At 39.5% G+C, this 25,568-nt stretch overlaps 2 protein-coding genes across 2 annotated transcripts; one reads left to right on the top strand and one right to left on the bottom strand.

Moving 5' to 3' along the window:
- The first annotated feature begins 3,423 nt into the window (after positions 1 to 3,423).
- LOC149297948 (carbonic anhydrase 6-like) lies at positions 3,424 to 10,620 on the top strand. Its single transcript, XM_089487992.1, has 9 exons — positions 3,424 to 3,514; positions 5,751 to 5,933; positions 6,138 to 6,286; positions 6,361 to 6,456; positions 7,249 to 7,315; positions 7,915 to 8,072; positions 8,206 to 8,329; positions 9,142 to 9,249; positions 10,004 to 10,620. The coding sequence occupies exons 1-9, from the start codon at positions 3,424 to 3,426 to the stop codon at positions 10,618 to 10,620; spliced, it is 1,593 nt and encodes a 530-aa protein (XP_089344118.1).
- Positions 10,621 to 12,197: 1,577 nt separating this feature from the next.
- LOC149297947 (solute carrier family 2, facilitated glucose transporter member 5-like) lies at positions 12,198 to 20,171 on the bottom strand. The gene is made up of 12 exons (XM_089487827.1): positions 20,127 to 20,171; positions 18,524 to 18,622; positions 17,420 to 17,580; positions 17,134 to 17,258; positions 16,908 to 17,060; positions 16,092 to 16,217; positions 15,541 to 15,728; positions 15,030 to 15,140; positions 14,110 to 14,211; positions 13,655 to 13,730; positions 13,105 to 13,232; positions 12,198 to 12,437 (listed from the first exon to the last, which is right to left on the bottom strand). Exons 1-12 carry the CDS (start codon positions 20,169 to 20,171, stop codon positions 12,198 to 12,200), a joined length of 1,554 nt encoding a protein of 517 aa, XP_089343953.1.
- Between the last annotated feature and the right edge of the window lie 5,397 nt (positions 20,172 to 25,568).

Genomic DNA, 25,568 nt, shown 5'->3' with positions numbered 1-25,568 from the left:
CTCCACTGGACAAGGTCAGCATTAAACATCACAAAGTCAAGGAGGAAATGCAGGCCCCAGGTTTAAATAAGTCTGCCAGGAAATGGGGTCAAGAGGAAGTCACGCAGTCACTTTAAAGCTGTTTATGTCATTGGTGTATGCGCGTTGCATGGTCACGTGGTTGCACTATCCAGCCCCATGCTCCTCCCACTAGCCTGCCTCATGCTCCTCCCACTAGCCTGCCTCCACTGCTCTTCACCAAAGTCTGGAAAGGGACCACTGGGCCCCAATCCCCAGAAAAAAGGCTATCTGGACCCCAAAACCTGCAATGACCAAGACCTGGGTAAGATGCTGCATGGGCCCAGTCCAGAGTAGCGGGCCGTGTAGGCCATGGAGGGGGCTCATTATATAGGGAAGCCTGGCCCTATACAAAGGTACTGGTTGCAGTCCCAATGGGCTGTGCTACTAATCATGTCTTTCCTCTCTGCACTGAAGACTCCAAGTATGTCCTGTACCCATAGACACATATTTATCACGCCAGCAGGTTGCATTATTATCTATTAAGTAGTTGTTCTGCCTGTCATGTCTTGTTGGGACATCTATAGATGGATGACATTGGACTAAACCAACATGTTTTGTAAACTATTCCACATATAAATGCAGATGAGTGAATTGTGAAAATCTGGGCCCCAAAACCCTTTCCCCCATCCTGCTACATTGTGAATGCAATGGAGTGGCTCAAAACTAGGGACCCCAATTGGCAAAAAGCTTAGATTATAATACAGTAATAATTTTAAAATAAATTATTTTCTATTGGAGGCATTACTATACCATATCTGAATAATCTAAAGAAGACAACAGCAAAAGGGGAATTGCATCTCTGAACTTGATGGAATCATTTCCCAAAACTTCAATAACATGAATTGATGAGGTAGGAACTAGGCTAAATATTAAAACATTTTGTTTACTTTTGTTTACGCTATTTACAACGCCATGACCAGCATTTTAGTCCATCCTCTAACACTGAGGTTAAAAGCAAAACTTAAAAGCTTCCTGGTTTGTAGCATGAGTCTATCTAGGAAGCCAGGGTTCCACCTCGGAATTCATATTTCTATTAAGTAGCCCTAACATTAATCTGACAAGGTGAGCACCGTAAACTTCAAATCAGCTTTATTACTCAAGCTTAACTGGGGTTACCATGACTAGTTTTCAAATTAATTCTTGGATCTGCTTTGCCTTTGAATTGACCTTAATGAGGTGCATCTTTTTTTTCTGTATAAAACCAGCTATTTGCACACCAACTACAAGTTTCATAAATAAACCCCATGCTCAGGTCAGCCCTCTTGGCAGTCAGAGGATAAGAATCTGTGCTTATCTGTATTTTTTAGGAAGCCAAAGTCCACCAAAGTGATTTGTACTTGTTTATCCCTGCGCTGTTCCATATTCGTAAAACTTCTATTTGTTAATTTTAGAGGCTTACCTGTTAAGTATCTTCTATTTGATATATCTGGTTTAAAGGGAAGTTGGCAGGGGCATGTGTGCTGTCTGTAAACATAAGGGAACAACTGCTGATCTTTTCCCAAGGACTGTTTGTATAAGTGGATACACGTGCGGTTCATAACTTGCAGAAATGGACACGTTTAAAAGGGGCATGTTGAGACCTTCCCAATTCTGCATACATTTGTTCAGATGCAGCAAACTGTTAACATCAACACCTGATAATCTCAGCATGTTTATTCTTCACATGAAATAAAAAAACAGATAATAAATGATTCGCACAACAAGCAACCACTATTGCAGACTTGCAATTGTGGCATTGTTTTAACTCTTATAGTTAAACGGAGGAAATAATTTATAGATATGTTGATTGAATCGCCTCCTGCCTTGTGTTTCATTTATTTGACCTATTAGTTTGTGATAAAGGTTTCAGGAAGTGTTGTCAATAAGATTGAGATAATTCATTCAACATTTATCACCAGGGGCGTAACGAGAAACCACAGGGACTTGGTGCGAAAATTCCCCCTGGGGCCCCCCAACTTCAACAGCCGGTCTGTGCCATCATTGCCCCAAACAACTTGTCTGTGCCTTCTTTGTCTCTTGCCCCCTTCCAACATAGTCTCTGGTACACATATGTAAACACATTTATACAACTTACACACGCTCATTCATTCTAACACACACTCCATCTCACCTTACTTACACATCCATGCTCACACACACACCCATGCTCACATACATCCCACCTCACACCGCTCCTGCGGCTTCCTGTCCGGTGCGAGCAGCCTTGGGATCATGGGATGTAACCTGACTCCGATACGTTCTTGACATATATAAATGCTAGAAAATTGGGCCTATAGTTGTAACGTATTAGAAACCTGCTACCACCAAGCCAAGCTCCAGCTAGCTGGGTCAGGCTTCTGATCTGGCTGCCGGAGCTGCTGTTAAGGGGGGGCGCTCTGTGTACCATACCTGGCTATCATGATGGCTTCCTAGGGCTATCTGTCCTGGGCAACTACCTGTGGCATCTCGTATGGACAGGTATCTGGCCCTCGGGCAAGTGATTTTCAACCTATACTCAGTTTCTGCAGTATTTGCCTCTACCTGAGCCTCCACACCATTGAGATTATTGAAGTCCGTGGTTTCCAGTCTTTGAGCTCAACCCTTCAGTAGGTTATCCAGGGTGAGTAACTCCTGCGGTGTGTGCTCCTGGTGCTGGCATTGTGACAATAGTGGTCACCTACACATAATTGCAACTAGGACCATCGGCACCACGCGTAATATCCGATATACATGGCTTTCTGTACCTGCCCCTATACATTTTGCTGTTCTCCAGTTTAGTGAAAGCCTTTGAGTGTACTCCTCTCTGTCCACGTTCCGACCTGCACAACAGGTCACCGTATTTGTAATGGTCCTTAGAAATGATCCTGCATTTCCCCAGTTGTCACAAAATGAATGAAATGGTTTTATATCGAACGGATAAAACAATTTATGGAATCATTTAAAACGTTTCGTGAACACCAGTCAGTAAGCTTCTCTTGAGGTTCTGCTTTAATAGTAGTGCTCGTACTTTATGTATTTCTTTATATAGGCTGGTATGAATTATACAGAGAAGGGTACGAGTGAGTAGGAGATACTACAATGTATCTGAATGATTAACCCAGCGCAGAGAAATGACAGAATCTGCCAGCTAGGTTGATAACGTTTGACAAGCTTCAGTGTTGTTAATCAATAAAGTCCTTTTAAAGCGGTGCTGGAGTTCATGGGAGCTTCGTGTTTCCTTTAGTGAAAGATAAAAGCTAGGAGTGGGTGGGGGGGGCAGGCCTTTGTGTAATTGGAGGGAGAGTCAGCTTCTGTCAAACAGACTTTAAATTATTATTTACACATTGCGAGCTGTAGATTAAAGCGCAAAGCAGAGGTCCTCTCGCTCATTCAGCAGCAGCAGCGATGGGAAAACATCTGGAACTTGGTCTGTACCTTCTCCTGTCTTTCTGCTTCCACTTATCCAGCGCTCATGTGGTTGAGTGGACTTATCAAGGTAAGGACACCCCATGAAAGAGGTCGGAACACTCCAGAAAACTACAGCTTTATATCAGAGTTCAACAACAGCCGTACAGGTTGTCCACCTGCGTAGGGAACATTTTTCCGACGTGAAAGAATTTCTCCAGATTCTGTGCCGTTCTTTAAACTTTTTGGTAGAATTATAATTTTCAAGAAAAAAAACAGTGAAATCACTCAGTTGAGTGAAACTCTCCAAATTATCATGCTTTAGATCACTAAGACTTTTTGGCTTTGGGACATCGGAGACGGTTTAGTGCAGTTTTTCCTATTTTAATGTCCATTAATAGCCATGGTGTTCTCGTTAGATTAATCTGCTTTATGGTCATGCCCCTTGCCTAGTTTTTTATTATTATTTTTCTTCTCATGAAATTATCCGTGTGTTTTCAGACTGAACATTCGTGATACAATTTGGCTGAGCATGCTGAGATTGTAGCTCTACGCAGCTGTGTTTTATTAATGGAATTATTATCACAGGGGTAAAGCATAGATTTCAGGCGGAAAACAATTAAAACTGGGAATTCTTATGGAAAATCTATCCTTCACAGTAAAACGCATATTTATTGTTACTTAGCACTATGGTGCGTTAGTTTTAATAGGCGTCCCTAGACTACGTTTTTACGAGCTTTGAAATAGGGCTTTGTGTAATTGTAGGTACCTCTAATTATCTACACCCTGAGGGAGCTAGCATTTTTCTATGAAATGATTTATTGTTTTACGCATCTGTACACCGATTTATTATGAGTAAATGCAGGATATGATATTTGTACTAAATGAACATTTTCTTTTAAAACAAAAAAATAACTTCTTAAAAATGTATGTTTCCTATATTATTTTCTGAAAAGTCTTTCAGGGAATATACATATATATTTAGGTATATATGTGTATACATATATATTTATATATATATATTTATATATATATATATGTATATATATATATATATATATATATATATATATATATATTAGTATATTTCCATTAGTATTTATTTATATTTGTTATATTAATATTATTATTATGGTATTGTAAGTTGTACATAGCACTTGAGTATAACTGTTATTACATTGACCTAACTTTGAAAATTAATAGTTATGAAATATTTTGTTGATACGTCTTTGTTACAAAACACACAGGGTTTATTTTTGTATGTTACGTCTTTGGTTGTCTTTTCACAAATAATATGTTTTACAGTTCTGCACACTAAATAAAAATCGCAACGGTGTTTAGAGATTAGAAAAAGCTATCTAAATCTATGTAATAAAACTCACTTTATGTGTTCACGATGATGGTTTGCATGATTCAGAGGACTGTATTGACATAAAGCAGTTTTAAAATGCAACATGCAACATTTTGACAGGGCATGAAGTAGTTAAAATGATAATAAATGAATTTATTAATGTGAGCTGTGCTTTATAGAATATATTCCGTTTAATGGCCCCTGATTGATGTGCATTTACTGATGTTGAATGTTTCCCGATAAACCTTCCTGCAACTCATTTCAACAACAATTTACAAAACCAATTTTAAATAAATTGAATGCCATAAATGTTCGCCCAATCTCTTTCCTTAAATGCATTACTTCATAGCTTAGTATAGTAAATAACATTGTAAAGCAGGTTTAATGGATGAAAATTATGTTTTTTAGTGGCTTCCTCTTACATGGTAGGTTCACATACAAGTTACCGATGTATGTATTTATTATCCATATGCAAGTGGCATAAGCACACCCCGGAACTCCCAGGGTTTGACCCCTGAGTCTCAGGGTTTTTTCCTCATCTACCCGGCTGTGATCATATATAAGACTCCCAAATAGGTGTTCTGGCTACCAGTATGTCATGGTTGATATCCCTGCTTGAATTCAGGTGACTCAGTTAAGTGTCAATGTTTCCTTGGGAACCGGCATTAGAGCCATTTGAGAATGAACACATTTGGTCAGTCACTACATAGAATCTCCACAGTGAGCTATTAAAGGGTTAATATGGGTTTCATGAGTCTCAGGGTCAGCTCATTCAGAAACTTCCAAGGCATAGGCATATTTCTCCCCTCTTAATTGTTCCACTTGTTAGGTGAAATCTGATTGGCTAGCTGGAATTTCTTACTAAATACTTGAAATCTTTTCCTAAATCCAAACCAGTGAGTTATTGGTTCTTGTAACACATAAAAAAATACTACTTTGCCATTTTTAATATGTTATTGTATATATTTTGCCATAGAGGGAGAGCTCGATGAAGCTAATTGGGGGAAAAAGTATCCACTTTGCAATTCCAAGCATCAGTCGCCGATAGATATCCAGAGGAAGAAAGTAGCTCACAATCCTGAGCTGGCGCACCTAGAACTCACTGGCTTTGATGGGCCGTTACAAGGTCATTTCAGGATGACAAACAATGGCCATTCAGGTAAACAGAAGCAATAACAACCAACTCTACTAAACTACCAAGCTAATAGACCTCTAGCCCCTGCAACTGTATAACTAGTTTCTCGCTGTTCTACCCTCTTCTAAACTTAGGGTGCAAAGACGGTGTGCTAGAATCCGTATTTATATCTGTGTTTTAAAGCCCCACCTGAAATTGTTCCCTATTTTCCGTTATTTTATCTTCCAGTGCAAATAGAACTTCCATCCACCATGAAAATCAAAAAAGGGTTATTCAGCACGTACACTGCGGTGCAGATGCATTTGCACTGGGGAGGACTTGATCTGGAAACCAGTGGATCTGAGCACACCATTGATGGCATGAGGTACCTCGCGGAGGTGAGTGATGCGGCTCCTACGGCTCCTCTTGTTCTCCCGTCGTATTTGTAACCTGTCCATCTTGGTCTTCACAGCTGCACGTCGTCCATTACAACTCAGATTTATACAAGACGTTCGATGAGGCTAAAGACAAGCCGGACGGGCTAGCGGTACTTGCTTTCCTCTACACTGTAAGTAAAAGGACTGAGGAAATAATAAGTAATATATATTATATGATATATAATATATATTTCTAGCATTCCATCACTTTTTATTCTGGTCTGAATGTCAGCAGAACTTAAAGGAACCTGTAGAAGAACCCAGTAAAGACAAGTGGATCCAAATCTGCTGCGAGATAATTAATGTATTTCAATAATTACCAGTGCCTTTATTTATTTTGGTAACGGCTAGGCGGACCATCCCTTTACCTAATCTAAGTTATAATTAAACTATATTTACTAAGAGAGAGGCACTTTACTTCTTGTCCTGCACATTAGGTTTGCCAAGAATTCTACTGGAATGTGTCGTTCTAGAAACATTTAGATACTCAGGTTAAAGGTTTATAACTGTAAAAAAAATATATACTTGTTTGGTAAATATTGTGTTAATTGGGAAATCCTGCACTGGTCGTTCCTCTGTTAAAATGTGCACAATATTTACCAAACCTCTGTTTTTCCTGGTCATAAGAATGAACCTCGCGGAGTATTGGAAATTTAGCTGGTGGCATTACAAGACATTTTTCTCCACTAATGTATCGTCATCGACATGATTTAGATTTTTTCCCCGTATTTTTTAATGGTAGATGTCTTGAGAAGAGAAAAGGACAGTAAATGAATCAATAGTCATTTATTTGGAAGTCCTGTGAGAAGCTAGAACCAGCCCTCAAATATACCATACAGAGAGAAATACAAATGTAATGTCGTATGCTGTTTTTGTTTTTATTATAAATTACTGATTTGAGATTTTTTGGGTCTCCTTTACAGGATGGGAATTTTGAAAATACATATTATAGCGAGTTTATTTCCAAGCTCAGCAAGATCCGCTATGCAGGTAGAAGTCCGGTCCGCTGTATCAAACACACCTTGAGCACAAGTTAAACATTTCATAAAAGTTGTATTTATTATTCATATAAAGTGAAAGTTTTAATGGAAATTGCATTTAACGGTTTGCCCCGTCAGCAAATAGGGATATACGTTATAATAACTATAGTGTACAAAAGCCTTACACCAATAAACAATTGTTTATCACTTATAGGTTAAAAAAAAAAGTATGATAATAAAAAATGGCCATTCCGACCATTTGCTAAAATAGTTCACATGTAGGTAGTAGTTAATCCCGGACTGTCCACCATGCCTGGTGGGCTGGTGGCCTGGTGGGCCAATTGCCCACATCCATCAGGCAGTCACATATTTAGCTGCCCCTGGGCTTAAAGTACCAGCTCCGCTTTTCTTCCCCAGTTCAGCCATGGCAGTAGTTTGGCTTCAACAATGACACAATCACGGTCAATGAAATTAGTAATTTAAAACATAACTTGTTCAGCATCAAATCATCTTCGTGCCTCTATATAAATTTATAGTGTTTTCATTCTGCTTCTTTAAAATGAAGTATTAATGTGTATTTCTCATTTTTTGTTGTCTTTTGTTTTGCAGGACAGGAGACCGAATTAAAAACACTCGATGTCCTTGCGATGTTGCCTGAGAATTTGGATAATTTCTTCCGTTATAATGGTTCCCTCACCACTCCCCCCTGCACAGAAAACGTGCTATGGACGGTTTTTGATTCTCCAATCATTCTTTCGCATACACAGGTAATATTTCAAAAAGGACTTGCCTACTCACAGCAGAGTTTGTGTGTGTAAGTATGGGTTTGTGCTAGTCAGGCCTAGGTGAGCGGCTCTGTAAATATGGCTGTTTATAATATAAGTATTATGTTTCTTGTAGATAAAGCTGCTGGAGAACACTTTATTGGACTGGCATAACAACACGCTACGCAATGATTACCGCCATGCCCAGCCCCTGAATGACCGCGTTGTACAATCTTCTTTTCGTCCCCATCTGTCCAAAAGTGAGCTTTCAATCAATAATGTAAATATGTGCTGTAGAATAAATGGGATGTGCCGCTTCCATACATGATATCGCTGTGTACACTTACATAGGTGTAACCGTTCAGCATATGGATGTTAGAGTTATAAAAGCATCATATATATTTCATTCCAAATGAAAGGTAAGCACATACAAATGGCAGTTACACACCTATCATGGTTGGTAACGTTGTCCATTGATATCCCAGATATCCCTAAACACACTAACCCTGGTCGATAAACAGTTCTGACCATAGGGGGAAATCTTTCATGATTCCATAAGTAGTCAAAATAAACCAAGGATCAACCACTTTTAAATTACAATGTGTACCTCACTAAACATAAGGCCAAGGGCCAACAAAAGGTTTGAGGTCATAGAATATGATGGCGCATAAACCCCCACATTTCCGATTTAAAGAAGCGAGAGCAAGCAGTGGGAAACGTTAACCTGGGGAAGACGAAGAAAGCCGTTAGGATATAAAGTAGGAATTGAGAAGATAGTGGAATAAATGGTGTTGTTTTGGGAAAAGGTAGACGCGGGTCAGAGTCTTCCCCTTGATTGTGGGGAAGGTGGGGCAAGAGGCAAAAAAGGTGAAGAATACTGATAAGGAAAATGCGTGGGGGAGCTTGGGGTGGATTGAGAGGAGGAAAAGGGGACAGAGGGAGGTAATTAGAGCGTTTGGGAGAAAAAGAGGGATCAGCAGAGAAAGTTTAATTTCCACCCTCTTGTTTCGCCTGTGTACTCCATGAAGTTTTCATATTCAAATGGCAGTAATTGTATCTTAACACCTTTCAGGCCCCTGCCAAACCGACCTTGCGGACAAGCTAAGTCAAATTGAAATCGACATTCAAGATGTGAAGAAGCAGGTTGGAGCCGAGAAAACTCCAAGAATTGGTCTTCAAGGTAAGAGGAACCTTACAGATTTCTTCTTGTGTGCAATGAACTGAAATTGTCGATTATACCGTATAATTATCAGAAAACCAACAAGGAGGAAATTATATACAAAGAATAAGCGTGACTAAATGGGATGTAGTCAGGAGAAATGGTGAAAAGGTTTCAAAGTAGAAATTCCTGTCAAAACTAAAAAAAGAATGATTTTGTGTTTATTATAAAAATTGAGCCATAAGACATTACTGTATAGTTAAAGTTAAACAATGTGCTTTAAGAGTCATGTTAATAATAATAATGATAATAATAATAATAGAAAATAAGGAGTTGAGTACATCTGATTATATACCGTAACTTGAGGCCGTAGGACCCTGAAGCATGACACTACCTTTTACTCTGATATAAATTAATATAAACTAAAATACACTTATGTCAATATGAACATGTCTAAGACATGCACACAAAGACACAAAGTCGCTTTTCAATTCCTTGTCCTGGTGTCTGCAGTTTTAGTCATGGCTTTTGAGCACCGCATAGGGTTGGGAATGCATGGGATTGAGTGTTTCACCTACATACAGCTATGATATATCCATGCAAAGTTGGTCAAGAGTATGCATTCTATATTTAATGTTCTTTTTGCATACTTAGTAAATATAAATTAATTTAAATGACACTTTGTCATAAATTGTTTATTTCAACTGTATTTACTTTGTCCTTGTCCAAACCTCCACAAACCTAGTTTTACCCCTATGTATCCTGTCTCCAACAGGTCCCCCTCCACTCCCGACTTACCCGTCTTACGTCTTCTCCAGGGATCACCCAGCTGCCCACGTTGAAGTACGTCCCTTAAAGGCCATGCAGCTAGCCCAATTCACTCTCTGTGCCTGGGTGAAAACCAGAAACGAGGGCAGTCAGAAACTTTTCTCCTACAGTACCTACAATAGTGACAATGAACTTGTTCTCAGTTTGGGTTCTGACATTGGGCTCTGGGTGGGAGGACATTTCCAGAGTTTCAACCTGTTCCACACATCTGAGGACTGGGTTCATTACTGTGTCCAATGGCACTCCGGGACTGGAAATGCGGACCTTTGGGTCAGTGGACTTCCAGGAAAAGAAAGGAACATCCGGCGTGGATATCAGATTGAAGCTGGAGGTGTAGTTCTTCTTGGCAAAGATCGTGCTGATCTCTTGGGTTTGTTCTCTAATGGTTTCATTGGATGGATTAGCCACCTCAATCTTTGGAGTCATTTGCTAAATGCTCAAGAGATCAGGTCATTGAGTCAGTGTCAAACATCAGGTCTTAGGGGAGATGTCATAGCTTGGGGGGAGACCCCAGTAATAGTGGCTGGTGGAGTCATACTTGAGCCTGACCATGGGTGCCGATGATTTAAATTTCACTTTCTTCTTAAATCTTTGTTTGTGTACCTGTCTCTAATGTCCGATTACTTTCATAGACAACAAAATATTTTTCCTTTGTCTAACCTCGCCACAAAATACATATCCTCATCAGAATTGCGAATAGGGAGATATGGGCCCTTATATGAGTCAGTCATTTGAGTAGCCCAATTAGATGAGCTGCTGTTGTAACCCAGACCCCAAATTATATCAGTTTTGAGATCCTGCAAGTACCAGGTTACCAGTCTTAGCACAACACGGAGACGTCTTGTCCCCAACTATTACTCGTTCGTGAAGTAGCGCCTTTCTTAACAAACCGATTGACACTTCATGGGTAAAATTACCTATACATACAGTATGTATCTAACTTGGGATTTCATTAACACTTCAATATTGTGCTTTAATATTATATGTCTGTCTCTGGGGACACCTAGTGATGTTTCCGGTGTAACATATTTATTTACCTACACAATTTCCTCTAAAACGTCATAATCTTCATTCTGCATGAAAGTCAATTTATAAGCAGATTCAGATACATATTTTTGTCTGCGTTATCAGACAAATGTTAAATGTCAATTATATGGGATCACGATGACACTGGATTGTTAATTAAACATGAAAATGTTGCTGCTTTTTGGTTTATCAAGCAAATAAATAATGTGATTAATGAGAATCCATTTGACTTTACTTACAAAAATCTTTGCATTATGTTAGGCCAGTAATATTGTTTGGAGCAGTCACTGGTTAATGTGATAATCAAATGATGATGTTGACAATGCATTAGCACACTATTTGATAAGATGCACTCATTATCAGGGCTGGTGGTAATTAAGAAAAAGTCCAACAGATACATAGTAGGTTTTTAGCTCCCTACATAACTATTCATGTTTAATGCTTTACCAGACAATATTATGTGTTATGTGTTCTATATCAAAAGATTTGAACCCGTAGACATGGAGAGGCCCATGTTTTCTTGCCATCACCCCCAGAGTCCCTTCTTCCCCTGCTTCACTGTATCATATCTCTCTTTTCCTCTCCATGTAGATTAGGTATAGATCAAATAAACACAAGGAAACATAGCCTTGCAGATATAGATCGACTGAATAAGATATACAAACTATGTATTTGCAGTGAAGGGGTAAATAAATAACACATGGAAACCCAGCATTGCATGTATAGACCAACTGCAGAATCACAAGCAAACTCAGCATTTAATGTATAGATCAAAGAAATAATGCATGGAAGCTATAGATTGCAGGCATAGATCACAGGTTGTATACCCCAAAAGCCAGCGATGGTACAAAGATTGCACACATAGGACTCCCCCCAGCACCCAGATTCACAGTCTCTGTGGTCATTTTTAAACGTTCAAATAAAAGAAATTGCTCCCAGGCTCTCCTTTTCCCACCTCTCTGCAATGAGAGATAATTTTGGCTACTATTTTGCTCTTATTTCTTGAGAAAAGTTTTACAAATGGTCAGTACAGTGTTAATGGTCCATAACAGTCTTTATAGCCCCTCTTTTGGTCCACCCATGGCAGTGAAGAAGATAGCGGACCATCTAATCTCTCACAATTGTGTAACAGTAGCGTTATCTTTCTTTTCCAATGCCATTTCGTCACAGAATGGATGTAGGTCCCTAAGTTCCTTGGAGTCTGTTTTCTCACCAATTCCGTTCCTTTTTGCCATTATTTGGCTAATCTCCAGAAATGATTTGCCTTTGGTTTCAGGAATGAAAAAATAAATAAAAATAAATGTAGCCAGGCAAATGGCAGCAAAGAGGACGAAACAGTAGGAGCCCAATCCTTTCTGGCAGGGGATAACAAAAAAGGGAAAGAAAAAGAAACCATTAAATTCTGTAGGAGTCAATAGTCAGAAAAAGATGAGTTGAGTCAAGTGATCAGGATGTGAGTCTGAAGATTTCAAAACAACCGCTGGTTTAATATTTTCTTTTGGGGACTGTCTGTTACGGTATATTTGATGTGTACAAAGTTTTATAGTTGCGAGCAATATATGACACGGAAGCGTAGATTGACCTGCTTAAGGGGAACACAAACTGTTTTGGCGGCTTGTCTGTTGGAGGTAGTTGATTGTCATAGAACCTGAGATTGCCGGAAGCTTGTGGCAGAACGAGCATTATCTAATCAATTTCCTATACAGAGGTTATCGCCATTCGCTTTATTCCTCCTAACAGAGGCTGATGGAAGCAATCAACAACAACATGGTAACTATAATGGAGAGGTAACCTAATGAGAACATTGGGTTAAGATCATTTTCCTGGAGGTGCCATAATGTAACAGTAACAATAATGAGTTTTTCTAAGTAAAGCAGAAGCTACTCTCATTTAAAGCTTCAGTTGTGTTTCTCTCCTACCTCTACTTTGTGCATCTAAAAATGATTTAACCCTTTTTTTTCGACACAAACATAGAGAAAGGCTAAAGGGGAGAGGTCAAAAATGTTAAGAACATGCACTCACCATGAGAAATTCAAAAATGAGTCCAACTACAAAGTTTGACAGCCAGTGTACACTACCGGCCACCATGAACGCTGGCGGGCGCGAGGCCTGGCGGAACATCTCGGTTGTGATCACATAGGGGATAGGGCCTGAAAGGATAACTCATAGGTTGTTCCCATAGAAATGAAAAAAATAGCCAAATAGCATAAGAGGGGTAAGACAGACACATAAACATTTGACATTTTGACAGAGGTGTAAATAATTAAAAAAAAATACACCATTTGTGCCAAAATAAAATAAAAAATAAATGTAATAGAGTCACAAGTAATGCAAATGAAATGTGTGCCATAAAACACAGCACAGCAATTTCTACTGCATAATTCGATTTGTCAGAATCTGGAGTTATTCTACTCAAATGATTTATTGCTGTGTACACTGTTATACACGCTAATGCTTGCAGACCCACAAAAGTGGGAGAAATGGAGAAAAAAAAGTTAGAACAAAGGGTCCTACAAAGGAACTAAAATACCTAAAAAACAGAGACCCGGTCACAACGGTTGATACTACTTACTGGGTCCGATGGCATGTCCAACAACATAGAGAATGACGCAGACAATGCTTAGGTATGGCATCCATGACACAGTTGACTGTTGAGATATTGAACAGTTTTTTTTATGAAGACCATGCTCACAAACTATTTCCAGGCTTTACTAGAGCAACTCAAACTATTCCAGTGTTCAAAGGACAAATTAATTAATAAACTTATCCTACAAACCCGATTTGTATTATAATTATAAAATTTAAGACAGCTTCTGTTTAAATTATTAAGTAAATTAATCAAGTCATTTTAGGCATAAAATGGTCTGTATGGAACATAGATATTAAAACAGACAAAAGTATTAAATAAGTGCAATAAACTTACAGTACTGGGTGGGATTTAGTGGCAATAACAATAATTCACAGTATATAGGTAATGGATTGTGTTGGTTCCCTACAATATTTTTTTGAACTTACAAAAGAGTTTACCTGGTAAACGAGAGCGATGGTGAGAACAACACAAGATGCACAACACGTCCCAAAGCCAACAAGCAGCAAAATCCTCCTTCCCCAGGAGTCCACAATGAAGACCTACAGACAGTGGAGAAGGGAGAACGTGATTGATAAAGAACTGATACCGTTAGAACAATCGCACAGAGGCGCCAGAAACATATTTAATGGTTTTGTCTCCGCAAATTATTTTAGTAACTTTAAATGAAACACATCTCAAAGTTCACCCTAAAGTCTGAGGTAGTGTAGGCAGGAGCCTGTGCCCGCAGTATGCCACCTCCATGCATTTTAAATGGGAAACGTTTAAGTAAGGAAAATAATTAAAACAGACAAAATGAGTCTGTTTTTGTAAGGATTCAAAATCCATTTACTGTTTAAACAAAATAACTTGACACTTATTCTCACAGTTTTATTACAATGGGTAAAAAGAGCAAACCAGAAATGCTTCTTTTGGTTGTATTCTCTCATATCTCCGCTAGATGGCAGCATTTTTGTTTCATATTTTACTTGCTAAAATACCAAATGCATTAGAAATGTGTCTGTCTTCACATACTATGTGTGTTTGCAGCTTTCTATAAGTAAACAGTACAGAGAAGGGACAGCCCTGCTTTGATGCAAAGTCTGGGTTGTTCAATAGTTGGCCACTACATTAGTTTTTAGAAGCTAGCGCTTGTTATTATTTAAAGTTCTAGCTCTGCCATTGATCAGCCCCAACAAGTTTAGCATCAGTATGCCGAGATCAACGATAGACCTCTAGTCAGTAATGTGCATGACTGTTGGCTAAGTTGTTGTCTGGGATTTAGAATAATACATTCCTACTCGTTGACACATGTTTTTACTTGTACACGTGTATTTACCCCAAAAAGTCAAATGTAACTTGATACACAAAAAGTACTTACTGCAGCCAAAGTCATCAGTACATTGACTGATCCTGTTCCTACAGTTACATATTGGATGGTGTCCTCAGGAACCCCGGCCTTTGCATATATGCTATCTGCGTAGTAATAAACCTATGGACAACACAGAATTTGTGACACAGCAACACTTAGAACCCACCCCTGAAGAAAACCTCAAGCATTTATAATGATTGCAGTATAATATTTGTAATTAAATAATCTACATGATGGAATGGAATGTTATTTATTTATATAAAGTGAATATTCATGATTTAGAAGGACAGAAAATAAATATATCAGGAACTAAGCTAAACCCGACCATTGCTAACTCAACCACTTATTTAATCTGTTCCTCAGGGGTGGGGCTACCATAGCAGATAAAGATAGAGGAGTGATATGAGGATGGCACAGGGTCCTATTAAGGTTATATGACTGTATTTTTCTTTAAAACAATTTTGAAGAATTTACATATTTTTTTTAAGGACAATCTAATTCAGGGATTTTTTGGTCTCACCGCATTGATCCCGGAGAGTTGTTGACCCATGTTCAAGACAATAATAACGATTAACTGCCAGCGCAGAGGCCGGAAAGTACACAGGTTCTTTACAGACAGACGTCCTTCTGCTCTCTCTGACTGGTCTTCTTGATATATCTCCTTTAGTTCACCATCAACATCTTCCCATCCTCTCAAACGCTGCAGTGCTTCGTGCAAAATGAATACAGGATTTAGTGTTAATCACCAGATACATATAATATATTATACATTATAATGCTGACAGAAAACATCGCAAACAGTCCGCGTGGATTCACTTCCCAGGCACATTCTGCACACTCCGACAAAGTTTCTCTTTAAGACGTTATCCTTTGTAAACAGACCAGGACATTTTAGCATATGGACTGCGGGAGAGGAATGAAGGTAAAGAGTGTTTGTTAGGGGTGGAATAGGCAGGGAATGGATTTAAATCCTAATAGTTACAGTCCTTCCTTTAAATAGTAAATAACATTTGGTGACTTTCTTTATTGCCCTCTGCCGAATGTCTCGGCTTTACCTTTTCTGTCACTAACCTCGCTTGGCTTTGTCTTCATCCCTTTTATTGAGTAAAGTGTACCGTGGACTCTCCGGAAAGAAGGGCAGCACAATCAACTCTAGCACAGCGGGGATCCCAGTGAGCGCCAACAATATTGGCCAACCTAAAATGGATTTTGGCACAAGACAACACAGTTTGATTAATCCCATTCAAGTGAGGTGGGAAGCAAGAAGTACTTGCTTATGGCAGTGGGGTATTTAGGTGGGGCTCCATCCCAGAAGGACGTGCAAACCGAGTTTGAGAGATGGTGTCATCCAAGCACAGACCTCCATAGTATACATGGCCAAAATAGCCTGGTCTGGACCTAATAATTCAGCTGTCACCTACTGTTCCTGCCAGCCTAGGTGTAGTCAACCTAGAGCAATATATGCCGCTAGCTTATAGAGCATTAAGATTGTGAAATTGTGTTAAGCCCAAGACTAAAGTGGAGTGCTGGACCAAATCCCCAAAAGTGCTCATTGGTCTTGAAAGACTCAGATAAAGATCTCCTTTCCTCCTTAATCTTGTAAATCTTTGTCCACTAAATTTTATCACAAAATTCATCAAGCGCTATCTTCTCTGGGACCAATACAGTAATATCAATTTTTACTCCAGTTTATTAAAGGTTATAATAAAAAGGTTATTACCACATTGTCACTCAACAGAACAACAATAATATAGTTGAACAAAACTAAAGGCACGAGTATATTAGTTGTTGTTATGGATCTTATGGTAAAAGACCAATAACTGTACATTTCACAAATATGCATTTATGGGAAAACATCAAGTAGCCTTACAACCATAAACCTCTCACCTTTTGTGTTCCCGAGGATAAAGCGAATTCCAAAGATCTGCGCCATCAAGATACCAATTGTGATCAACAACTGTGGGATCACTCCAATACCTCCACGGAGATTTTTAGGAGACATTTCACCCAAGTACATGGGAACGACATTTGAAGAGAGGCCTATGAAGCATATAGTAATTTAGTGGTACTTGTGGTAGAAAAGTGATACCCTTTTCAGAATGCTGTGACCTACCTGCACAGATTCCTATCACCAGCCGCGAGGCAATAATTACTTCAAAGGTGTTGGCCACAACGCTGGTCCCCATTAAGACAGCTGGGACGATGGAGAAAATGTTGTTGAGGAGCAAGGTCCCTTTCCTATAAAAGCGATATGGACAAGGCTTGGAATGTTGACTTCTAAACTCGATGACTTTATTTAGAGGGAAAAAAGAGGGATCTAGATAATAAACTGCTCAATCACAACTGGCAGAGACGTGCTAACAAATACAGAAAAATGCTCTGTTTTAGCATATACGTACCTGCCAATTGAGTTGACAAGAGGACCTACCATCAAGGACCCAAAGAAGCCCCCGAGAGGGTACAAAGAAACAGTGAGAGACCAGAGCAAAGATGAGAGGCTATCACTTAGACTGGAGCCATAACGATCAGTGTAGGTTTCATTATAAAAGGTTTTCATTAACTGCAAAGACAAAAAATGCATTTCACGGTGTGTGAGTTAAGAAGCATAAACCGATAGAAAGGTGCTTGGGAGGAACTTATAACAGGACAACATGAACAAGAGAACAAAACTGGGCAGCGTTAATGGAAAGCACTCATAGTTCTTGCTTTATTGACCATAAAGTAAGGATTTGCCAGAACTGATCTTATTAAAGGGTGATAAGTATTGGTTGTTATGCACGTTAAATGCTTGGTTATTGTTAGGCAGGTATGGCAAATACAAACCTAGAAGCATAAAATTTGACAGCACATGAGAACCATTCGGCTCATCTAGTCTGCCTGTTGCTCCAGATGTAAAGATTCAGACCCTAATCAGATTTTGGTCTTCTATACATTAACTGAATCAAGGAATGAATATTATTATTATTATTTATTGTTTTATATAGCGCCATCAAGTTCCGTAGCGCTGTACAATGGGTAGACAGGACATAACAAGTATGTATGTAACATAACAAATTCACTAACAGAGACAACAGGTGAGGGGGGAGCCCGGCTCAAACGAGCTTACGCATTATTAGACAATGTAGACCCCTAGATATTAGGGAGCTGTATGTATAAGTGAGTATGTGGCTTGTTGTGGCCTATGGCCGGGCGTACATCACCTTGTGGCTAATCTCCCTGTGATTTAAACTGTTTAAACAAGTAAAGAAGCTGTTACTTAATCTCAATAACTAACGTTACTGAGAAACTGCTTCTTCTTCATAGGTAAGGCTGGCAGATGGATTCTGGAAAATGATTAGACACAGAAGATAAGGTTCAGCACAAGAAACAGTGATAGGGTCATATAAGTGTATGGTATGACCTTACGTTTTTCTCGCGTAGAAGATCTATCTATATAACTCGACTGACTCGTTCAAAACTAGAGCAACCTTTAAAGACAGGTGTGGTTTGGGAACAAAACTTACATTACTAGGGGAGTTCACGGAAGCCACGTTGTATCCATACTGGAAAGATGACCCAACGGTAGAGATCAAAGTTACCAGGAAAAGCGTCGCTGTAAGCTTCTGCGGCAAAGAACAGCAGACTGTTACACATATATATATATATATAGTGTTAGGTAATAAAAACTATTAGCTATGGCTATAAATACAGATTGTAGGATGGATACAAAATGTTACCAATTTCTGCCACTTTTTGTCGCATGGTAGCATATAGGACCCTTCAAGATAAAATCACAATAGCTGCATACAACCCAGCTTCTACCCCAGGTGGATCGGGACACCGGAGGGGGGGAAGCTGAGCTTGGGAGGTAGAGTGTCACTCAGACTGGCAGCTCTACTGTGCATGCGCAAAATTATGAGCATTGGCAGTATGCATTCTCGGAGGTAGAGCTCGGTAGGACAGCGGGATAGAGCGGCAACATTGGGACTGTCTTCCACAAAGCAGGATTATTAAGAAGCACCAGTCTGTACCGACCCCATGCAATATCCCCTCCTGTCCATTTATATACATTCTATGGGAGAGAGTCAGATCAGGGCACCTGTGTTTGTAATGTCAAAGAGCTCTTTTCCCTGCTCCCTTATGGGAAGCTCAGTCCGTCGGTGTTGATGCTGGGACATGACACCATTGACAGAGAGAGTGCCCCGTGAGGGAGCAGGAAGGAAGAAAGAGTGCCACGGAGACACAGATCTCCCACGGCCTCCTGCAAGACACCAAGAACAGTGACAGCAGAGATACAGACGTATTTAGAAACGGAGAGATTGCGAGCGATCGACCATTTACACCAATTCCATTTCAACCCCAATGAGCTTCTCCTACAAGGAGAGCTGAGTTAGTTGGGATCAGCCCTGTATAATGTATAGAGAAGTCAGTGAGATGACATTTTCATCTTTCCTGTAAAGTCACAATTTAATGACAATTACACCGATCACATGACTTCTTCATTTGTTCTGCTGGCCCCAGTGAATTGTGGCTGCACATTTTGTTGCCACTGCACCATTTACTTGAAAGTTCTTTATACAAAAGGCTAACAAGCAACACAGTAAAAAATGGTAATGAGTGTCATTCGTTACTTCTTTCCAAACATGATGACATATATATTACTTATTAATTACTAGGATTGCAATAAAACCGTATTATTAACTCTATCATATACTGTAGCTCTAACCCATTAATAGAAACATAGAGCTGGGTGCCCTGGGGTGAAATGGGTGTTCTCAGTGTTACTTGTAATTAATTATTTCACATGGTATCCCAGGGAGCAATGTGAAAACCTGGGGTCAAGACTGGTCCAGGACCGTTCTAAATGTCTATGTTTGCATGTCTTGTACAAATGCTGTTATAATGGTATAAAAATGTTAAGGATTCGCTAATGTTATATAGGTGAACAGTTAGGGGGACCTAATATATATAAAGAAAAATTCTAGATAAACGTGGAGCAATCAACAGGGACATTCTATTGGTTGCTATGGTAATTGCAATACTTACTATGTTCCATCTGAACTGCTCTTTATACATAATGGGGGTACTCCTGGCTTATATTTGGGGGCTGAATTCCCATGAACTTACCCCCTTCCTCTCTTCAGGCTCCTCTACATGTTCTTGCGGATCCATTGGACTCGGGGAGCAATCAGATGCTGCTGATCAAAACTGCAGGAAAAGTGAGAAAGAGCAAGAGAGACTTTGTTCTGCACTTTGGTCGTGTTATCAATTCAAGGGACATTAGTTGTTTTTTGCACCCTTGGATCACAACCAATCTCTATAGTAAATGTACGCAGGATAAACAATTATTTGGTAACTACTGGAAACATTTTAATGCGTTGGCAGCATAAAGTATACAGTATCTTAAGTCAATTAAACATTAAAGAAGTTGGTATATTTTTAACACTTTTACTTTCAGGAATTGTCAAAGGGAGAAGCGGAGGAAGCAGTGTGTGACTTTTTCTTGGACGTGCTAAAAAGTAAAACCATTTTCCACCATTCTACTAATATATGGGCATCTGGGGATATTTTTTTCAGGTAGGGGTAAAGGCAAAATCAAAAGCAAAAGACTCATGGAACTTTTGATGACACTGTCTAGCGGGCAGGATGAAAGTGCCCCTCTTACCGCCACACCGTCCAGTACTGGAGTGTTAAGTATACATAGATCACTGCTCTGTATATCGGTATTCATTTTTTTCAGTTTGGGATGTCTGGGAAGGGATGGACCTTCTTGGTCAAGGAGAGGGTCTTCAAGGAGATGTGTGAACCAAAAGGCCAACCCACATCTCCCACCAAAAAACAGAGTCTTCCCTGTAGCATTTTGAGTGATGAAAATCCAAAATCCACACATGCTCTAAACCTAGTGTCAACGAACAGTGTGATTTGTGCCATTTCTGGTTCTGGTCAAGGTTGATACCTTTTACTGAGCCAATGCACTTTACATTTATTCATAACATGGACAATAACATTAACACACGTTAAGGCATATTGGAAGAAAAGCAGCTGCCCCGTTTCTGCAAGCTTACAATCAAATATGTAAAGTAACATATGCTTCAAGTGCCATATGGATCTGCAGCGCTACGAGGGCTGATTAATGTATTTGTACACTTATGTTACTTACTGCCATGAAACATGTCTCTTAAAAGCAGAAATTATGCAAACATTATGCAACTAAACGATTTATGTCCAGGGGTCCACTCTTACTTAGACTGAGTTCTCTTTCACAACTTTGCAAATTCATTTTGTTAGTAAATCCTTAACACTTAACAACAGGGGGACAGTTGCCTTTTAACAGTGTTACAAGAAAACCATGGTAATCTAAATCAAAGACACATTCACCAGCTGACCCCAAAGATCACAAGCTCAAGGTGGTACATTATAATCCCCCTTAGGATCTTCCAACAAGTAATGAAAATGAAAACATGTTAAGATAAGTCAGTAAGGTCCTTACAACCAGCAACGCTTGCTCCATTTCTTAAAATCCTACACAAACGTTGTAGGTTCCTTACATTCAGAGTGTGTGAGCGGCTGGCAATGGTGTGTTAGTTGATTATTTATGTGTGATGTTTGTATTTACCTTTGTGATTCCTCCTGGGATGCCTTGATTTCCGACAAACTCTGAGGCTCTGAGTTTAATAAAACATCTTCCCTTTGCCAACAGAATGTACACACCCTGCCAGCATGTCCTCAGCGTCCAGGTTCACCTGAGCTGATATTCTTTCAGGTTTAAGCAGTGTTATAGACATTACTGTACAGCAATGATCATATTGGTATGCTCCATATAACAGGGTGGGTTACATGAAGATGACCTATAATTGATTATTTTTACACAGTATGTATGCTTCCTATAGCTTGTGCTTCTAACCAGAGATTTTCATTTCTGAATATTTGGTTTAAATATACAATATTTTTTATACCAAATTTGTATGATGACTGCTATAGAACGAACTACGAGTTCTTCACTTATCTGTCAAGAAAAAGACAACTAGTGGAAACTTAATGGTCTAATTTTAATCATATCAATTGCTTGTTTAACTCTCTAACAAGACATTTACACATGTCAAAAAAATACAGACATAAACTAAAAACATTCTAAGCTGTTTAATTCTATATAGGTGCCACTGTAAAGATTAGGTTAGATTTGGTCTATTCAGCCAAAGCCGTAGAGAGATAGGAGGTACGTGGCAATAACAAGAGGCATCTGTCAAACCCTATGACGCTTAGAGACATTTAAAGAGAACGGATGATTCTCTACAGCATCCAAGCAACATTTTCCTTACTAAACAGAATCTCCCTAAGACAGGTGAACAAAAGATGGACAGTGGATGAATCTCCATTTAAATAAATGTTAGTGATGTCATTGCAGGACATGGTTCATTGAGTAAATCCTGTTTCTTTGGGTTCGTTTCCTTTACTTGGCACACAAAATACCATGACATGGAAGAGAGAGAGATTTAAAGAAACACATTCCAATTATCAATATAAACACCTGTAATTCTCTCCTTAAATTTGAGCCTTTTGGCCACCACTACCCCTTCGGAAGGAGACTGTACACGATCTGGCCCCCCCGATGATCCCCTCTTCCCGATGGGAAGGAAGAGACCACGTGTCCTCTTATGGTGAGTGAAGCCTCAGAAAAATAAAATAGTGACCTTAAACCCACTAGAGCACTCGTCAATTTTTTCTATTTTGACAGAGCAAGACGTGCATGTTATCATGGGCATAAAAAACACAAGACTTGATGGCAGATAAGAACCATTTGGCCCATCCGTCTGTTTATTTTTCCTGATGTAAAGACTCAAACCTTAATCGGCCCTTGGTCTTGTCTTAGATGCTACCATACCATACCACATCTCCTCACTTCTCATCTCCAAGCTCCACTTATCTCGCATCTCGCCTTAGTCTGTCCTGATTTTTATCCTGCATACATTTCCCGACCCAGCTATGGTCTTATTTTAACTTTAGGCTCCTGGTATATGATGATAATGCAGATACGGGGAATGATGTTAATGTTTTCCCTGCCTCGGGATTCTTTCACTTCATATATAATAATATTGTTTTTCGTGTCTCATAGAGTGACGTTAATAATCATGCATATTATATAACCCGTAGTACAGAAGAGGAAAGCTACAGGACCCACCTCTTTCAGGACCTAACAATTATATATATTTATCTTATTATTAATTTGAAACTACTATATATTTCGGAGTAAACACTGCACACACATATTTGGTATCAATGACATCACTACGATGGCTTCTTTGGTATAAATATTCAATGCCTATATTGTTTGCGTGTAAAGGACAATCCAGGAAGCATTTGTCCTCATTGGACGCCAGCCTTAAACGAGTGTATTAATTAATTTATTGTGAATGGGTACACATGCACACAGAGGATGGCTACTCACTGGCCGCACAGTTTAGGATAGCCATTGGCTGCACACTAGATACATTTAGGAAGGCGAGTGTTCTTGTTTAGAAGTTGATCCCCCAGTTATAAGTTGAAGCCCGTACATGTACCAAGGTGGACGCGGCTCCAGACTCATTGAGTACACAACGGTGGAAGCTGGTTAAGGAATGGCAAGCAGGTTTCAGTTAGATGTGACTTAAAGCTGAATTAGTTCCCTGTATGGTTGTCACCTGAACCAGCTTCTTGCTTGTCGATTGATTTCCTCTCATGTGTTACATTTATTTTATTCATTTATTTGATACTTTTCAGATCTTTGAATGGTCAGAACGCTCTGAACTCCAACCTAAACTTCTCTCTCAAATTTTTTCCGGTGCAAAAAAGATATCTTCTACTGACGATGACTGGAGTGTGTCTGTTCTAAAGGTGCTGTTCCACCAAATAAACCTTAGCAGATCAGACATTTTATTATTTTCCCTATGGGTTTAATCCTATAAAAACACCACAACTTTTAAGGAGCATTTTTTAGTTCTATGATATCAATATAATGTCTCCTGCAAAAAATTAGGAATGAAGCATGGAAACAGCACCTTTACAATCTCCAACTTGTGGGTCTGTTTTCTGGAGACACATCAAATAATGGTTTCCTTTAAATAAACTGAATGAAGATGATTAAAACCAGGATCAACTCACACAGATCACCTGTGTACGATCTATGAAACTAGGAAAGCAGCCAACAAGGTCTGTCTGCAAAAGTTTTGTTTTATGTTAACATAATCAGTAACAGTAATTATTGATTGACAGAAGTGATTATCATTTTGTTTAAGACTGTCAGCAATTTTGCATTTATTGATAAAAGATAAAACACCGTAATAACAAACATGCAGAAGAACCCATACTTAATATAGTTAATGAGGCTGAAAGAACGTAATATATATATTTTACAGTTCTCTACACTAAATAAACCTATTTATTTCAATTACACCGATCAGCCATAACATTATTACCACTGACAGGTGAATAACACTGATAATCTTGTTATCATAGTACCTGTCAGTGCGTGAAATATATTAGGGAGCAAGTAAATACTTAGGCAAGAGTAAGGATCTGAGTGACTTTGAAAAGGGTGATGGTAAGATGACTGGGTCAGAGCATCTCCAAATCTGCAGCTCTTGTGGGGTGTTCCCGGTCTGCGGTGGTCGGTATCAAAAGTGGTCCAAGGAAGGAAAAGCGGTGAACCGGCGACAGGGTCATGGGCGGCCAAGGCTCATTGATGCATGTGGGGGGCAAAGGCTGTCCCGTGTGATCAAATTCAACAGACGAGCTACTGTAGCTCAAATTGCTGAAAAAGTTAATGCTGGTTCTGATAGAAAGGTGTCAGAACACACAGTGCATCGCAGGTTGTTGCGTATGGGGCTGGGTAGCCGCAGACCAGCCAGGGTGCCGAAGGCGCCAACAATGGGCATGTGAGCATAAGAACTGGACCACGGGGCAATGGAAGAAGGTGACCTGGTCTGAGGCCATTTTTTTAGTTTTTTACATCACGTGGATACTTACCTGGAGAACACATGGCACCCGGACACATCCATGGAGGCCGAACTTGCCGTGCCGGATACCACATCACACCTTCAAAGATCAGGGCTGTTTTGGTGGCAAAAGGGGGACAGTATTAGGAAGGTGGTCTTAATGTTATGCCATAGTGATAGTTACAATGTTACTACTCCTTTCCATTGATGTATCTCTGCTCTGTTAGGTTGCGGTTTGTTGTTGATTGGTTCAGACGGCCTTCATATTGGTAGATGACAGGAAGGCAGGAAACTTCAAGACAGGAAATTGATTCATGCTCTTTAATTGTCATTGTCTGGAAATCTACTTGTTTTGCGCTAGAACATCTGTAATTTATAACAATTCTGAAGGGAGTAACACAACTCTCCCTTGCATTAACCTGTGTTATTTCATGAGGTTTGGATTGCACTCTCTGTTACCGGCAGGGGTGGGGGTATTAGAGGCCTTACACTTTCTCATAATGATTTATACGCTATGGCCATCCTGCTATGGGGGTCGAGTGCTCAGCGGGTCACGTAAAACAACTTTATGCGACCCACGCACTAGTAGCACGGTAAC

This window comes from Sceloporus occidentalis, unplaced genomic scaffold, assembly GCF_023333645.1.
Source record: "Sceloporus occidentalis isolate IW3139 unplaced genomic scaffold, rSceOcc1.0.p SCAF_35, whole genome shotgun sequence".
In the NCBI taxonomy this organism is placed as follows: domain Eukaryota; kingdom Metazoa; phylum Chordata; class Lepidosauria; order Squamata; family Phrynosomatidae; genus Sceloporus; species Sceloporus occidentalis.
Note: the sequence above shows the minus strand (reverse complement) of the source record. Positions and strands in the feature narration are given on the sequence as shown.

Coding starts and splice junctions, on each gene's coding strand:
- LOC149297948 (XM_089487992.1), top strand. CDS start 3,424: ATGGGAAAACATCTGGAACTTGGTCTGTACCTTCTCCTGTCTTTCTGC. Junction 5,934..6,137: donor GACAAACAATGGCCATTCAG/GTAAACAGAAGC, acceptor TTTATCTTCCAG/TGCAAATAGAACTTCCATCC. Junction 8,073..8,205: donor TCATTCTTTCGCATACACAG/GTAATATTTCAA, acceptor TGTTTCTTGTAG/ATAAAGCTGCTGGAGAACAC.
- LOC149297947 (XM_089487827.1), bottom strand. CDS start 20,171: ATGGATCCGCAAGAACATGTAGAGGAGCCTGAAGAGAGGAAGGGG. Junction 13,731..14,109: donor CCATCGCTCTCGTTTACCAG/GTAAACTCTTTT, acceptor ATATCTCAACAG/TCAACTGTGTCATGGATGCC. Junction 13,233..13,654: donor TGGACATGCCATCGGACCCA/GTAAGTAGTATC, acceptor TTATCCTTTCAG/GCCCTATCCCCTATGTGATC.